The 19028-nt window shown below is 35.6% G+C and overlaps 1 protein-coding gene across 2 annotated transcripts in view; it reads left to right on the plus strand.

The window, feature by feature from the left end:
- Positions 1-19028, plus strand: part of GULP1 (GULP PTB domain containing engulfment adaptor 1) — a 266886-nt gene that overhangs the window by 233236 nt on the left and 14622 nt on the right. For both annotated transcript variants that reach the window (XM_084780088.1, XM_084780089.1), the window contains exons 7-9: positions 970-1086; positions 1752-1844; positions 10106-10244. In XM_084780088.1, the coding sequence (XP_084636214.1) occupies positions 970-1086; positions 1752-1844; positions 10106-10244 (349 nt within the window). The remainder of the gene's footprint in view (positions 1-969; positions 1087-1751; positions 1845-10105; positions 10245-19028) is intronic.

Genomic DNA, 19028 nt, shown 5'->3' on the forward strand with positions numbered 1-19028 from the left:
CATTTTTATTTTATATATCAAAAGCCCTCCTTTAATGTTTTTTTAGGTAGTTCATGATACATAAAAAATATTACAATGTCCATTTGTTAAAGTGTGATGTTTTCAATATTTAATGTTACCACTATTTTCCTTTATCTTATTAAATACTGTCTTTGTCAGTGGACTGAATTAGTGAATGCCTTATGACATTTTGGGTTAATTAAGTAAATCAGTTTTTCATGAGTGCTTTATGTAAGTGCCATGAAATTATAGAGTTACCAATGAAGAAGGAAGGAGCTGGTGGACTTCAGATGTCTTTAGCAGTTTCATCTGGATGGAATGAATATCAGGGCCAATGCAGATGAGAGCTGTACTTTGCTCAATTATCATTATCTTACAAAAATGCAAACTGCTTACCTTCACTGAAAGTGTGGAGCTCTCATAACATTTCACATTTCTGTGCTCATCTTGTAGGTTTAAGATCTGATCCTTGTTTGAAATTGGTAACTTCTATGAGGAACTTGAATCAACTGTATCTAGTTAGTCCGTTTAAAAAGGGGTTCCCAGGAGTTTTCCGTGGCCCCCATACCGGTGGCTTCATTCATGTTATCTGCCCAGAGTTTTTAAAAAAAAAAACCCTTCTCACTAGGAAAAGAAAACAATAGTAAAACATCAAGAGAAACTGCTCAATGCTTACCTTTAATTGGTACTAGGTATTTAAGAAAGGGAGAAAAACAAAAGAAAGCTCTTCAGTTAATCAGTGTAGGCTGCATGGGGAATTTGTTCAACTTTTTAATTTCAGTACCTGTTCATGGGTGGCCTTCTATACTACACTGCTCTGGTAATTACACTTTCAGAGTACTTCCTACTAATGGATGTAATGTTTAGAAACATTAATTTTTAGGGACTACTAATTTTTAGTTGGAATTAAACTATAATAGCTTGATATATTGTTAACAGGAAGATCTTAATTGTGTGATTTTTACAAAGGCTGAAGAAATAACATTAACAATTGGCCAAGCATTCGACTTGGCATACAGGAAGTTTCTAGAATCTGGAGGAAAAGATGTGGAAACAAGAAAACAGATTGCTGGGATGCAGAAAAGAGTGAGTAAACTAAGCTGCTTGTTTCTATTTGTCTGACTTGCGGACCGGGAAGTTTTCACATCATCAAACAGAGAAGGCCTGCCATTAATTGACCCTCACAAGGCAAGAGCTGCTTGCAACGTATTCCTATAATTCCTCATCCCAGAACCCCTGCAGTCTTTAACTGTTTTATATTGAATTCCCACAAGAACTTAGTGTTCTCATGTGATTTTTGCTTCACCTCCTGATGCTTCTCATGGGGATCAGAGCAGCAGAGGCAGCAGAAGCTGGGTAAGTGGTTTCCCATGCAGATCAGATTCCTTTGTAATTCAGTTATGCCCCTTCTCCACCCGTCAGAGTCATCATGACCAACTTTGTCTTGTGGTTTTACTACAAGATTATGGGTATAAATTGTACAGCTCAACAAGAAAATACAGAAATGAACATTAGAACATAAAATCTACACACACACATATAAAAATTTTTTTAATTTAATGTTGTTCCACTGTCCTAGGATCTTCTGTTAAATTTCCCTAGCTCTGTCAACTAATTTTCTTCCTTGTACTCAAGAAAACATTTGAATTTTAATAGATAAAATTTGATTTCTTTCATTAGTAGCTAACTGCCATTTTTTTCCAAGAAAAAATAATCCTGAAAGATATTAAATAATCTTTTGATTTTTTTAGATCCAAGATTTAGAAACAGAAAATATGGAACTGAAAAATAAAGTACAAGACCTAGAAAACCGGTTGAGAATCACTCAAGTGTCGACCTCTCCAGTAAGTACATTGAAAAAGATAGTCTAACACTTAGGCTTAGCTGTTTAGGGGTTGAGATGTTTTAGGTCTAGACAGATGTTTTAAGTTGATAGAGATGAGGTGTGATAGATATTGATTTACATTCAGAATTTTAGACTCAGCAAGATAGGAAAGATGTCTTCTTCAAGTTTGCCAAATACAAATAGCCAAATCACTATGAATATAACATTTATGTAATTCCTGATTGTTTTGTGGTTCTTTTTGCTGTATGTAGTTTATTTTATTTATATGTAATAATATAAATGTACATGTAAAAAGAAATATAATAAAAGCACAAAAAAGAAATATAATTTAAATAATAAATATAGCTGGATATATCATGGGAACTAAAAAGAAACAAACTGAATGATGCTGTAATGTCAAAGGCCTCTTGTTTGTGAATCCTGCACTGACTCAAATCATACTTTGTGATCAGTAACAAAACTAAATATGGATAGAGATGAAAGCCAGCCAGTAGAGTGCTTTTTCATATTTAAATTCAGTAGGTACTTCATGTAATTCTTTTTGTCCCCTCATGTTTTCTAAAATAATTTAAGCTCCTTTTGGTCTTAAGGTGTAATATATTTTCTCCCTACATAGCTAATTCTGTTTTTCATTCTTTTGATTATTGTTTCCTGGGGCTACACACAATGGCCACACAGTCTATCCCCACAGTGTTGATCTTTACTTTAGGGAATAGACAGAGAACAAGACCATGTACAAGGCACAGTTGTTTCAGACAGTGAAATGGAACAAATTCTGTTCAGACATCATGCAAGCATTTGTCATGAAATTATTTGCATCTGACTTGTTCCATTTTCAGATCCTTTTCTCAGTTCCAGGGGTGATATCACTATTAGGTGATTTTTGGCAAAGGGAATTATTTTTGAGAAAGATCCTATTTAAAGCTACATTTTTTTTCTAGAAGAAATGTCTTTAAAACTGGGCATTTTTCCTGTTTAATAATCTGTACCTCTGATATTCTTCTTTAATCAATGCATATTATTCTCACTAAATATTTAACTTACCACATGATTTTATGGATTTGAACACAATTGTGAGGCAAGTAAACCATTGGAACAATTTTGACAATTTTCATATATAGCTTATACTTGTAAATTTGTAGTCTTAGCATAATGGCTTGCCAGTTTCTTACCATGGAGAAGGATGCTTCTTGAAAACTGGGCTTAGGGCTTTAAATTGGCATGCCCTGGAAGTTGACCACTTTTTCTCCTTTACTCTAAATTCATGTTCTTCCATCCTCTGTGCTGAGAGTTGGTATAACTATTGCTTGAAAGCATTGAGAACAGGCAGCTGCTGTAGCTGAGAGGGGTAGGGTTTGTTTGGGGGTGTTTTTGTTTGCTTGGTTGGTTGGGTTTTTGGTTGTTGTTGTTGTTGTTGTTTGTTTGCTTTCCTCCTATCAAAATACAGGACAATGACTCAAATTCTGTCTTTTGCTTTGTCTCCAACAATGCAAAATGCAGCACACACCCTTTTGAGCTATGTTAAAATGCTTATTATAAGTCTTGCTGTAAAACACAGAGTGTGAGGGAGGCTACTTTTCCAACAAGTCTTTGGTTCAGTCTTTGCATTGCCAAAGGAATAAAATAGTGTTTCATCATTTTGGATGCAAACCCAAAGAATATTTATGAGATTTGTTTGTTAGAGGACAGAAATCTCAAGGCATCTATTTGAAGGGGAAGGTTTGGGAGGATGAAATGCATTTGGGACATGTTCATGAAATTGCTTCTTGCCTGGCAGGTTGCAAATCTGTATTTAGTCACACACTGTCCTGCACTAACTCTAGGTACCTGTGAAAAGATGGAGTCAGTGTTAGGTTGTAAATGATACCTTGGATGTTTGAATGCAGTAAGATCTTCGTTAAAGAAGACAAAGTTTCATTTAAGCAAGAAGAATAGGCTTAAAGATCTTACTGCAATTCTGAGAACTTCTAGAAAAGTAGTTGTCAACCTTCTTAATGGTGAGACCCTTTAGTTCAGTTCCTCATGCTGTGGTGACCTCAGCCATGAAATTATTTCATTGATATTTCATAACTAATTTTTCTACTGTTATGGAACATAATGTAAATGTGTGTACAACCTAGTGAATCTATTTTGTTTTTTGTATATATATGGTTTCAGGGCTTTCCTTTTTTGAAGAAATTATTAAGAATTATCTTTGCTTTTTATTTTCTATTTTATTTACACAGCAGTGAAAATAAGCTGGCATAATACTAAGTGCGTCTATCTTTATGTTACTACTGTAAAAATAATTTCCCATAATTCTTAATAAAATTTAAAAATAAGTCCATGTTACATTCAACTATTAAATATGAAGTACTGTCATAATTGGGAATACTCAATGGCTCAAACTATTGAATTGGAAAAATGACAGATGTACAATAATTAAAATACAAATTGAAATGTTAGCATCTCTTATTCAATGACTTGTCATGTGTTTTCAGGGTAACCAATTTTGGTTAAGCTAGAAATAATATACATCTAATCTTTCCTGTGAAAGTTTAATGTTACTTTCAAGGACACACTAGGAAAGAGTGGTTCACAGAGTGTTCTGGAAGAGAAGTTCTGTACACGCTCTACATTTTACTCTTCTGTGTTGAACTCCGATATAAAATACAGAATGTTCCCAATATGATTAAACTTGCAAGTCGTTTGGTTAAAGTAATAGAGACAGTGGTCTGCAGAGTAACTGAAGAAATACTGGAACTGATTAAGGATCCCACTATCCACATGCAATAATATAGGTGAGTTTTTTGCACACAAATTGTCGTCAGATGCTCAATGAGGTTTTAGTGCATTTGAGCTAAGGGAAGCACCCCCTCCCAGACAGGTGACCTTACAAATGACCATCCTAGTGTTCACAGTTCCACATTTTGGCTAAGTCATAGGTTCCTTCTCTAGCAAATGAATAAGCCTTGGTATTACCCACTATATGCATTTCCATATTACATGAAGATTGTGGAAATCTTTTGTTGGTTTTAGACATTGGTCCTTATGCTGAAGTATCATTCAGATACTCTAAGAAATTTCCATTACTGACTTCATGGTTTGCTTTTTTCTGTGTTCTTGTGGTTTGGCAGTAGATGAGAGGCTTTTTTTTTTTTTTTTTTTTTTTTTTTTGCCATTTGGGACTAATCATCTTGGAACAATCTGATTTCTATTTATTGTATTCACATGGTAGTGTTGATTATATTTATATTTGAAAAAAGATTTTATTCTGTCCTTCTGGCCTCATGAGCACCTTCAGAACATTTTCCTTTATCAAGTGTAGGTACACTAAGTTAAACCAGTTTTTCCTCTTGGTTCTTATATCTGGGGGCTTGTATTTTACTTCAATAGCTCAAGAAGCTTTCAAACAAATCAAGCTATCTCCAGGAATTGAAATGAATATAATTGTAGTTTCAGGGATACCATCTATTGCTGGGTAAAACAAATGTCTCCCTTTCAACTGACCAGTGTTAGATAAATTTCTGCTTTTATATAATCAACTATGCAGCCACTGATTAGACTTGATAAGACAATTGCGACCCACAACGTATTATTTTGTTGCGGGTAAACAAGACTGGTTATTTATCTTTCCCTAGTGCTTTCTCAACTACTTGAATTCAAGCTAGGCAAGAGCATATTATGAAAACTTTCAATTGCACAAGCCAAATGTGAGCCTTTAAACAAAAGCATGAAGTTTAAACATGAACATCATCAGTTCATTTGCTGCCCACAGAAAATGATTACCCACTCCCAGCCTCACATTCAGACTTGCTGGCTACATATAGACAATCCAGATAGGCAATCGGAAGGAAATGTGTTCTTTTTCATTCTGTTAGACAGTACCTGCCCATAACATTGAATACTTGTTTCAGGTTTCCTTTATGCTTTGTGGCTAGTAAAGTTACGGCCATTTATGAATTTTCATGAATTTTTAAAGAAATACAAGATAATATGTCTCAAAATTAAGAGATTACAACTTCAGTTTAAATCTGGAAGCCTGGAATAGTATTTTCATGATGGTATAAGCTTTAAATTAGAGGATTCACTACTCTTAAGGCATATTTTTAAAGTGATGTTTAAAATGTACAGTTAACAACTTACAACCTCTGAGAGTGGAATAATTAGTCTTCCCCATGAATTTTTGAAAGTCCATCAGTTTGAGAGGGAGTAAGGGAATTATATGGAATTACAGGAGGGATTGTACAGAGAAGGGAAAGAGGTTAAGTGATGTAATTATATTTTAATTTTAAAAATGCAATTTAGAAAAATGCCGTAAAATGAATTTTAAAAGTAAGAGTCAACATGACAATCTGGAAACTCACCAGAACACAGCTGCGCACCCAACCTCACCACCACAGAGCTGGGGAAGCTTTCAGTTGAGTCCAGTGTTCAGTGTCCCAGCTGGCCCCACGAGCATGCTTCTCTGTATTCTGAGCCTTGACACAAATGTCACTACTTACACGCTTACTCAAGGCCTCTCTTTAGCATTGCTGCTATGTTTGTTTATTCTGAGGGTCTTTGCAACACTTTTCATCTTCTCTGATTCTGTATTCAGCACTTATCATTGTCTTATTAAAAGAAAGAAAGAAAGAAAAGAAGGGAGGAAACAAAAGAAAGACAGACAGGAAGAAAGAAAGAAAGAAAGAAGGAAAAGAAGGGAGGAAATGAAAGAAAGACAGACAGACAGAAAGAAAAAAACAAAGAAACAAAGAAAGAAGGAAAGCCTAACCCCTAACCCTAGGAACCCTGTGCTCAGTCTCCCTCCGCAATGACATAGTGCTGCATCCCATAGCCACATCCTTTCAGCGCCTGCTGCGGGGGGTGGGGATGCCGTGGTGCATTGATGGAATAGGGCCCCTCTTTCAGGTCTGTTGTTTATGATATCATAGGAAAGGAATAAAGGCTCAGTTGTTACATTGATTTTAGCTTGTTAATTCGCAGCTATAGAATCTGACACCTGGACAGAGCTCAGCTCTTGATGGGAGATGTCAATGCTAAAAGAACAACCGCCCAAAATCACCCAAAGTCTGGTATTCATATGCTGTTGTTACTTGCCCATTATTTATGACTTCTAATGGCTGTGACATTCTTGATAACTTCCTTTGCAACTCCAGGGTGTTCTACCATAGTGAACCCCTTACATTTAGGATGGGCAGGGGAACTGGAGTCACAATTTTGGATTTGGGCTTTGCTTCTGAGCTTACAGAAGGGTGCACCCTATGAATCTATGGGTATTGCTTCTATGAAAATGTAAACATATTACCATTGCTATTAGTCATACTTATGAAGACTTGAAGATTACTAAATTATACATTAACACTAGAAAATTCTACAGTTATTGACTACTCACTAGAGCCTTTCCTATGTACCACCCTACCTCAATCATGGAGACTTTAAAATACATCACACGATTTCTCAGTTTCTTCCATATTGTCTTCCTCTGAAGTTCTGATGACTCCAACATTCTCTTTAGAACTATGAAAATATGACAATATTTCAATTAAAATGCATTAGTAATAACTCATACAAAATTCAACTGTATGAGTTCAGTTTTTTTAAATTTAGTAAGCATACTCTTTTAATTTTCACCAAATACCCTTTCTAAATAATATTCATTCATAATCTTCACTCCCTCCAAGCCTCCTTTCTCCCTCTTAACATGTTTCTCTTTCTTTTGTTCCTTTACAGCTTCCACACAGTTTCTCATCATGTGCCATATGCATTTCAGAGATGCTCATCCTCTCCCTGGAGCAGTAATGATGATTCATCTTCTTGTCTAAACATGTCTTCCATTTCTGTCAATGCTAAGAACTTGCCTGATTCCAGACTGTCAATGGGACCAATAATACCCCCACCTTCTATTTTTTCTTTTATTTTTTTAATTTAGTTTAATTTATTTTGAAATTTTATTAATTTATTCAGATTATATCTCAATTGTTATCCCCTTGCTTGTCTCCTCCCATTGCTCCCTCCATTTCTCTTTCACCCTATTCCCCTCCCCTAGGTCTGTGACTGAAGGGGACCTCCTCCTCCACCATATCGCCACAGCCTATGAAATCTCATCTTGGTAGCCTTCCCATTCTTTATCTGACTGCTACCAGGCCTCCCCACCAAGGGGAAATGGTCAAATATAGGGCACCAGAGTTCATGTCAGAGTCAACCCCCGCTTTCCACACAACTGTGGATAATGTTCTGTCCCTTGACTAGATCTGAGTGGTGCTTTCTCAAAATACTGGGAATAGGGTTACCTCAAGACTCAACTATTCTACTCCTTGGAATATACCCAGATGGTGCTCCACCACACAACAAGGACATATGCGCAAGGCATGTTCATAACAGCCTTATTTATAACAGCCAGAACCTGGAAACAACCTAAATGTTCCTCAGTTGAAGAATGAATTAAAAAAAAAACTGTGGTACATTTATGCTATGGAATACTACTCAGCTATTAAAAGCATGGAAATTTGTGGGCAAAGGATGGGACTAGAAATAATCATACTAAGTTAACCCAGACTCAGAAAGACTTAAATGGTATATACTCACTTATAATTGGACACTAGCCCAACAGGGATGTCCCATGAAAGTCTTCACTTACCAGGAGATTGGGATAGATGCGGGGACCTCCCATTGGGACTCTAGGTGAGAGAAGTATGGGACAATAGGGAAATAGAAGGATCCAGAGGGTCCTAGAAACCTACAAGAAGAACATCATGATGGACGGATCTGGACCCAAGGGGTCTGCTCAGCCTACTGCATCAACCAAAGACAATACATACAGTAAATATTGAATACTGCCACCTTCAAAAAGTGGCTTGCTCAAGCCAGTCAGTGAGAGCAGCATTCCAAGACTTCAAGTAACTCAAAAAGCAGAAAGCTCTATCATCCAGTCTTCACTTACAAAGAAATCTTGTAGAATGTGTCCTTTATGAGCGACTAAATGATTAGGTGTGCCTTGATTAATGTGATCGGACTTGAATATTTTTATTTTCTTAAGTTCTTACTTAAGAACAGGGACTTTAGAAATCCTGAAAATATGGTATAAAATTGGAACAGAAGCAAGAAAAAAAATTTGTGGTTTCTAGTAGCAGGTAAATGTTAGTAGTTTTAGACCCTGAGGAAAGATATGGAAGCTAGGAAAGAAAGATTAGGAGGGACACATTCCTTAATATAGAAGGGGTGAGGGCACAATAAGTAAACTGCTAAAAAAGGAAAACTGTGGCAATTATTAAGGAGAAAAATACACTAGCAATCATTTTAACTGGACAGCCAATGCATCTCTTTCTACATACAACACAATCCCTGTTCATTTTACTCTCAGAACTCTACCTTCACTAGGAGCCACTCGGGACAATCTTTCAATAATCTAATAGAAGAAGCAAAGAGTTCTTCTATTCCTTTGTAACTGAAGAATCCATCCTTTAATCAGTATGGTAATTTCTATAGGAGACAATACATGTATTTTTACCTTGTTTGAATGTGTAATTTTCCCATTTTACATTAATTTTCACTGTATTTTCAGAAGATATTAATATTCCTTTTTCTTTATCTTCCCAGTACCAACATGCATTGTATCATTTAATAATTTGGATATTACACTGTTGATCATTAATTTATTTTACAAGGTAGCTGTTTATTATTGAAAACATGATAAGGTTATTCAGGAATAATATATACTGCAATTAATACCAATTAATTGTTCTGTGCTCATAAATGCATATTAATATGCTCTACTTTTAAGAATACAAAAAAGTAAAGTGAATTTGAACATTTGTAACTAAGAAAGTAGGCGCTATATACAATTGTTTCTTTAATTTTTTTAAATTTTTATTTATTTATTTTTAAATTGTTTCTTTTAAAAAACCTTATGCAAAGCCAATTTCAAATGTTTCGTTTTTATTCAAATAGTTTGTAAAGTGTTGGTTGTTTTCTGACAGGAACGACAATTGTTTTTAAGTACAGAAGAGCCCAGCATGCCCTCCCATCCATCTTCAACGGGGTCCAAGCTATTGCTGCTATACATTTTGAGAACAAATTTTACTTGTTTTCCTTTAAGTGAAAATATGTTGTATAGCTTGAACCCCCTGAACCTAAAGTTAACTACTTTTCATATACAGAATGGCAAGTTGTCTGACTCACTTCAGGGTTGTTTGAGCATTTTACATGCATATATATGGCAGTCCTAGGATAGGAAAATGCTTGCATGGGTCATGACACTGACTTCTATCTTCATTGCAGGCCGACAGTGTGACAGTGACATCTCCTTCTACTGACATCTTTGATATGGTTCCATTTTCCCCAGTATCACATCAGTCTCCAATGCCTGCTCGCAATGGCACACAGCTACCACCAGTCCCTAGCAGATCTACAGAGATCAGTAAGCATGTTAAATATATCAGTCTTTTTGCTATATTTGGGTGTATCTTCAATCTTTCACATTTTGTAAAAATAAAATAACAAGCTAACAGCTTTAATTTTTGAAGTATGCTTTTTAATCAAATTTGATTAATTCCATTTTGCTTTATAGTTTTGAAAAGAATACTAAACACATCTCTATTACAAGTTGAACCTTGTATGAATGATAATATTTTGGTAAAGGCTACTTGAATCATAAAATTGTTCAATTGTACATTCATATTGATTTAATATCCTAACATTTTTACAAATAATTGATCATAATGCAGTTATTTGTAATGTGTTTACTAGAGTATTTTAAATAGTCTTGTTACAAGGCATTCATGTGTCATTAGTGGGGGGGGGGTATATAAAGAGTGAATATCCTATAATTTTTCTCTGTATTATAACATTATTTAAGGGGTTTGTCTTTGATATATTAAATACATAAAAATATTTTTTCAGATGTATCTTCCATGTATCGGTGAACAACATCCAAATCTTTCTTTGGTACATAGAAAGCATCCAGTAGGCATTTATTGCCTGTGTCTGTCTGTCACAGACTCTGAAGGAATTGGTCCATTGGCTGAGAATAAGCCAGTGAAACCATATGGATAGTGGAGAAATCAGTTCCAGATTTGATCTTAGTACGTCCACATTCAGGCCGTTCACATACTCTTCAAAGGGTCAGCAGAAGCTTGTAGTGCATTGTAGGAACATAGCTTTTTATTTCCCATGTGGAACTTGGGAAAGCACATTGCTCATGTTAGTTATTCAATGTATTTTGAATGGCTAATTTTTAAAGAAAAATAATAAATGGATACTATCAGCCCATAGGAAGTTTTCAAAATATAAACTAAGAATGGGCATGTAGAATGAAAGTTTGTTTTTGTTCTTGTTTGTTTGTTTGTTTTGTGCTCAAACCTCCTTAGCACACAAAACAGAAAATAGATGTTTCGGTTTGCTTTTCATTGTTCTAATAGATACAATGACCAAAGTCAGCTTGGAGAGGAAAGAAATTCTTTCAGTTTACAGGTTATAATCCTCCATCAAGGGATGTCAGGACAGGAGCTCATGACAGGAACAAAGCAGAAGCCACATATGGAGGAACAGTGCTCACTGGCTGCCTCCCTAGCTCATGCTGTTAAGAACCTGAATCCAACAGCTCACAGTGGGCTGGGCCTTCGTAAATCAATCACCCATCCATCAGGAATATGCTACAGGCCTCCCCACAGGCCAGTGTGTAGGAGAAAATCCCACAGTGGAGAGTACTTCTTTTTAGATGGTGTTGACATCAAACAAAGAACCTTCTGCCTCACAAAGGAAACAATAAGTGACTACTAATCTACAGAATAGATGAAAGTATCCTGCCAGCTCAATAGCCAAATTTTCAATTAAAAACACAGGCAGTAGACATTCCATACAAGATGATAGATCAGTGCCAGAAGCTGGGCACACGAAAAAATACTTAAGATCAATATCAATTAGATAAACATACATCAAAATCAGACTGATATTTTACCTCATATGTATATACATTTATCTTATGTGATAACCAGTTCAGACAAAGATATTGGAGAAGGGACTCTTGTGCTTATTAAAAGGGATAGGAGGATAAACTAGTACAAATATAGAAAAAATATGAAGATTTCTCAAAAGGGCTAAAAGAAAATACTACCATGTAATCCAGCTATTGAAGTAACTAAAAGAGGTGATAACAACTTGTACCAGACATTTTTATGTTTATGTTTAGTTCAGCTACATGTGTCAATAAGTGCAAAGAAACTAAGTATTTTTCCAATGATTAGTGGCTCTTACAATGTCCCTGTCTCTTCTGCAATGTTCCCTGACGCGAGGGCGTGAGATCAAGAGTGTCTTACAGAAATAGCCACTGGTCCTGGGCTCCACAATTCTGCAGTTGATTTCTAAAGCTCTGACTGTCCCAGAACTCATTATCTAGACCAGGCTTGCCTGAAACACACAGACACCTGCCTGCCTCTGCCTCCATTGTGTTGGGAATAAACGTGTGCACCACTGTGGCCAGATGTTTTTTGTTTTCATTCTGTTTTGTTTTGTTTTACTTTTTTGTGAATTTCATAACTGACTACAGTATTTACATCATTTCCTCATAACTGGCTACAGTATTTACATCATTTCCTCATAACTGACTACAGTATTTACATCATTTCCTCATAACTGGCTACAGTATTGACATCATTTCCTCATAACTGGCTACAGTATTGACATCATTTCCCCTAACCTTCCCCCCCTATTCTAACTTCTGTCTGTCCTTTCTACTACCTTTAAATTCATGGCCTTCTTTTTTCTTATTTTATATTTTTATTATATTTCTTTTTTTACATATACATTTATATTATTGCAGATAAATAAAATAAAATACATAGAGCAGGAATAACCATGAAACAATCAGGAATTATATGAAAGTTATATTCATAGTGATTTGGCTATTTGAATTTGACAAACTTGAAATAAACATCTTTCCCATCTTGGTGAGTCTAAAATTCTGTATGAAAATCAATATCTATCATATCTCATCTGTATTAACTTAAAACATCTATCTAGACCTAAAAACATCTTAACCCCTAAACAACTAAGCTTAATTGTAATACTTAACTATCTGGTCTTCAACCCCATCGGAGACTTGAGAAGGAATAAAATTATTTACCTGAGAGAACCAGAAGTGCAGGTTAGCAGCTTGCAAAATGAAAAAAAAAATGACAGAGACAGTTTACTGGCTCAGCTGTCACTCATCTTCAGCCTCTGGTCCAATATATCTGACAGACATATTTGTGAGACAGGAACTATTAAGGATTTGCCTACCCTGTCTTGACAGAGTTTGGCTGTCGACTCTGTCTGCCCATTTTTAGGCAGAATTCTGTCTGTGGCAGGAATGAGGACTTCTGCCCAGTGTTTTGATTGCCACATTTGAAGCCATTTCATAAGGAGGTTTTCTCATCACCTTTTTTGAGGTAGGCTGCATATTGACAGGAATTAACCTGTCTTGTCATAGAATCTTTAGAATCATAAAAACATCTGCAAATGCCATATTCTATACTCTCTAAGGCTTTTGAAGACCTTATCTAAATATTTTACCTTATATATGTATAGAAGCATATCTATATGTTAGACCTAGGATATATGTTCTTGTGATAAAAATAGTCTAGTAATTGACATGATCATAATTTAATCAACTAACAATTAGCTTGTATTGCTTAATTATCCTAAACAGCCTACAATACCACTTTCAAGGTATTGGATGTAAACCTTCTATTATAATTGAGTTGTATGTGTACAGTACCTCATATTAGAGTAGAAATGTATATATAATGTGTGTGAAAAATAATCTTGAATTTGAATTCTATACCAATGTATCACAATTAAACTTATTTTGCATCGCTATACAAAATTCTATACCAATGAATTAAAATAACCTTATTTGTGAGTAACAAGGCATTAAGTTGAGTATATTCAATAATCTATTTTTTTGTTCTATCATCCCTATTTATTTCTATATCCTCCTTTCCTTTCAACTACTATCTCCTTACCGATGAAAGAAAGATAAAGGAAAAGAGAGACATCCTTGAGTCCAAACTTGTTTTCCTTCTGTGTAACACCAATAATAATAACTTGAAACCAACTCCCGATGAAAATTCCCATCTGTAGCCAAAGAGAGCAAACAGAAACCTACCCAATACCACTTAGTGGAAATGGGGCATCTTTCTCTTAAGGGTTCTTCAGGCTGATTTGGGGTGAATAATACCTTTGTAGGGGCCCAAATAACATTGAGGTAAATGGTTAAATAAGCCAGGGATAGCATTTGGGGTCCAGTTTCTAAATGTTGAGAAATTTCAGGCTTAACAGGGGTCCTGTGTAGGATAGTCTGAAATGCTGGACCAGTTGGGATCAGAAGATTTCTACAACGCTGTCCTGTAAACTGTCCTGTTCTGATGGATAGCAGCAACTGAAGCACCTGAGGCTGGAACATGAAGGATGCAAAATGTCAGCATCCAGCATGCTGAGAGGAATTAATCCTGTGAGGTCTCATCATGTGTCAGTGTCCCATTCTTTTGTTCTGAAAACATAATTTCTCACAAGCATTATACAGTTCTAAAATTAAAAAGTTATGAGGTGTGTAGGATGCACAGAACAATTAAGACTGGTTCTCTGCTCTTTGTATGAGCAGAAGTAAGACATCTGCAAATCTTCCTTCATGCTGTACTAAGAATGGCATCTAATAAGTCAGGGATTCTGTGACCAACAAGAAGCCTTGTCTATGCATAGACATTCGTGTCTCAGCCAGTCTCAGGGTTGGCAATATAAGTTACCTGCTTGTTCTGCAGTTTAATTTTTTTACATCCTGACTGAAGCCTCCTCCCTCATCACTTCCTGATCCCACCCTCCTTATTCATCCCCTCTCCCTCCCTCTGGTAGTCCTCAGAAAGGAGAGCCCTACTCCCCTAACATCTGACCTCAGCCTATCCAGTGTCATCTGTACTAACTTGGTCGTTTTCCTCTGTGGCCTGGCAATGCCGCCCTGCCATGGAGAAAGTGATCAATATTAGGAGGCCCAAATCAATGTCAGAAATTAGTCCCTACTCCCTATATTGTGAGACCCACAAGGAGACTGTGCTGCTTATCTACTACATTTGAGCAGAGTGGCTAATATATATGTATGAGTAAGTATATACTATGCATGTCTTTCTGAGTATGGATTACCTCACTCAAGATGATTGTCTCTAGTTCCATCCTCTTGCCTGCAAGTTTCAAGATTTCCTTATTTTTGATAGGTGAACAGTATTCCATTGTGTAAATGATGCATTGTTTCTTGGGACATCTAGGTTGTTTCCAAATTCTGGCTATTAAGAACAAGGCTGCTATGAACATAGTTGATCAAATGTCCTTGTATGGTGGGCCATCTTTAGGGTATATGCCCTGGAGTGGTATGGCTGGATCTTGAGGTAGACTCATTCCATTTCCTAAGATAGCACCAGATTTATTTCCAAACTGGTTGTACAAGTTTGCACTCCCATCAGCAATGGAGGAGTGTTCAGTTTTGCCTGCATCCTCACCAGCATGTGCTGTCACTTGAATTTTTGATCTTAGGTATTGGATAAGTGGAAGATAGAATCTCAGGTCCATTTTGATTTGCCTTTCTCTGGTGACTAGGGATGTTGAGTATTTCTTTAAGTGTTTCTCAGTCATTCGATATTCCTCTCTTGAGAATTATCTGTTTAGCTCTGTGCCCCATTTTTAAAATTTTTAAATTGGTGGTTAATTTCTTGAGTTGTTTATATGTTTTTGGATATTATCTCTTTGTCAGATGTATGGTTTGTTAAGATCTTCTCCAAGTCTGTAGGCTATCGTTTTGTTCTATTGACAATGACCTTTGCCTTACAGAAGTTTTTCAGTTTCATGAGGTCCCATTTATTAATTGTTGATCTTAGAGTCTGAGTGATTGGTGTTCTGTTCAGGAAGTTGTCTCCTGTGCTGATGAGTTCAGTATTCTTCCCTACTTTTTCTTCTAACAGATTTAGGGTTTGTGTTTTTAACTTGAAGTCTCTAACCCACTTGGATTTTAATTTTATGCACAGTAATAAATGTGTCTATTTGCATTTTTCTACATGTAGCCATCCAGTTAGATGAGCACCATTTGTTGAAGATACTATATTTTTCCATTGTATAGATTTAGCTTCTTTGTCAAAAATCAAATGTCAGTAGGTGTGTGGGTTTATTTCTGAGTCTTCAATTTGATGTCACTGATCAATCAGCCTATTTTCATACCAGTACCATGCTGGTTTATTATTATTATTATTATTATTATTATTATTATTATTATTATTATTATTATTACTTCTTGCTCTATTGTACAGCTAGAGATCTTGGATGGAGATTATTCCAGAAGATTTTTTATTGTACAGGATTGGTTTGGCTATTCTGTTGTTTGTTTGTTTGTTTGTTTGTTTTTCCATATGAGGTTGAGAATTGATCTTTCAAGGTCTGTAAAGAGTTGTCTTGGAATTTTGATGAATATCATATTGAATCTAAAAATTGCCTCTGATAATATGGCCATTTTTACTATATTGATTCTCCTGATCTTTCCATCTTCTGATATCTTCTTCATTTCTTGCTTTAGAGACTTGAAATTTTTTCATATAAGTCTCTTACTTGCCTGGTTAGTGTTATAACAGGATACATTATATTATTTGTGCCTACTATGAAGGGTGTAGTTTCCCTAAATTCTTTCTCACCCTGTTTGTTATCTGTATACATCATGGCTATTGATTTTTTTGAGTTGATTTTGTATGCAGCCACTTTGCTAAAGGTGTTTATCAGCTTCATAAGTTCCTTTGTAGAATTTTTAGGCTCATTTATGTATACTATCATGTCATTTGCAAATAGTGATAATTTGACTTCTTCCTTTCCTATTCACATCCCCTTGATCTCTTTTAGTTGTCTTACTGCTCTGACTTCAAGTAGTAAATTGAAGAGATATGGAGAAAGTGCACAGCCTTGTCCTGTGCCTGGTTTCAATGGAATTTATTTAAATTTCTCTCCACTTAGTTTGATGTAGGCTTTAGGCTTGCTGTATATTGCCTTTATTATGTTGAGGTATGTGCTTTGCATCCCTGTTCTCTCCAAGACTTTAAATATGAATGGGTGTTGGATTTTGTCAAATGCCGTTTCATCATCTAAGGAGATGATCATGTATTTTTTCTCTCATTTTGTTTGTATAATGAATTACATTGATGGATTTCAATATATTGAACTACCCCTGCATGCCTGGAATGAAGCCTAATTGGTGGTGGTGGCTGATAGTTTTGATATGTTCTTGGATTTTGTTTGCGAGTATTTTATTGAGTATTTTTGCATCAATGTTCATAAGAGAAATTGGTCTGTAATTCTCTTTCTTTGTAGAGTTTTTCTGTGGTTTAGATATTAATTTGACTGTGGCATCATAGAATGACTTTGGTAATTTTCCTTCTTTTTCTCTTTTGTGGAATAGTTTAATCAGAATTGGTATTAGATCTTCTTTGAACGTCTGGTAAAAATTCTCCGCTGAATCCATCAGGCCCTGGGATTTCTTTGGTTGGGAGACTTTTGATGATGGCCTCAATTTCCGTAGGACATATAAACTATTTAATTTTTCCCAAATCTTGATTTAATTTTGGTAGTTGGTGTCTATGAAGAAAAAATTTCCTTTTATTTAGGTTTTCAAATTTTATGACATATAAGGTTTTGAAATATGACCTAATGATTTTTTAGATTTCCTCATTCTCTGTTGTTATGTTTCCTTTTTCATTTCTGATTTTGTTGATTTGATTACTCTCTCTTTGCCTTTTAGTTAAATTGGCCAAGGGTTTGTCTATCTTGTTGATTTTTTCAAAACAAACAAAACAAAACAAACAGCTCTTGGTTTTCTTGGTTCTTTGAATTGTTCTCTTTGGTTCTATTTTATTGATTTCAGTCCTGAGTTTGATGATTTCCAACCATTTACTCCTCTTTGGTAAGTCTGCTTCTTTTTGTTCTAGTGCTTTCAGGTGTGTTGTTAAGTTCATAGTATGTGATCTCTCCAATTTCTTTTTTAAGGCACTTAGTGCTATGAGCGTTCCTCTTAGCAGTGCTTTCCTTGTGTCCCAGAAGTTTGGCTATGTTGTGCTTTCAGATTCATTGACTTCTAGGAAGTTTTTAATTTCTTTTTTTTATTTTGTTCCTTACCCAGATATAATTAAATAGGGAGTTTTTCAGTTTCCGTGAGTTTGTAGGCTTTCTGTTGTTATTGAGTTCCAGCTTTAATTCATGGTCTTCTGATAAGAAGCAAGGAATTATTTCAATCTTTTTGTATATGGTTTTGAGCTTTGTGACCTATACTTTTCCTGAGGTTCCTGTGACCTAAAGTTTCCTGAGGTTCAGAAAAGAAGGTGAATTCTTCTGTGTTCAAGTGAAAAGTTCTGTACATATAAGTTAGGTCCATTTGATTCATGAAATCTATTAGTTTCTCCATTTAGTTTCCACTGTAATGATCTATCTGTTGGGTGAGAGTGGGGTGTTAAAGTCTCCCATTTTTAAATTGTGGGATTCAATGTGCCATTTAAGCTCCAGTAATCTTTCTTTTATGATTGTGTGTGCTCCTGTATTTGAAGCATAGATATTCTGAAATGAGATATCATCTTAGTGTATTTTTCATTTGATGAGTATGAAGTGGCCTTTCCCATGTCTTTTGATTAGTTTTGGTTGAAAGTCTAATTTGTTACACACTAGAATGCTTCTCTAGCTTGTTTCTTACTTGGAATATCTTTTCCAGGCCTTTACTCTAAGGTAATGTTTATCTTTATTGCTGAGGTGTGTTTCTTTTATGCAACAGATTGATGGGTCTTATTTTCTCATCCATTCTGTTAGCCTGTGTCTCTTCATTGGGGAGTCGAGACCATTTATTTTCAGAGATATTTATGACCATTAGTTGATGGTTTCTATTATTTTGATGTTGGTAGCAGTGGAGTGTGTGTGTGTGTGTGTGTGTGTGTGTGTGTGTGTGTGTGTGTGTGTATGTGCATCCTTTCTTCTGTTTTTGTAGATGTGGAATTATTCATTGCCTTCATTTTCCCTTGTAAAATTACCCTCCTTGGTTTGGAGTTTTCCTTCTAGTATCTTCTGTGGATCTGTGTCTGTGGTTAGGTACTGTTTCAACTTGGTTTTGTCATGAAATATCTTGTTTTCTCCATCTATGCTGATTGAAAGTTTTGCTGAG

The sequence above is a fragment of the Acomys minous genome (assembly GCF_964271855.1).
Source record: "Acomys minous genome assembly, chromosome: 4".
Classification (NCBI taxonomy): domain Eukaryota; kingdom Metazoa; phylum Chordata; class Mammalia; order Rodentia; family Muridae; genus Acomys; species Acomys minous.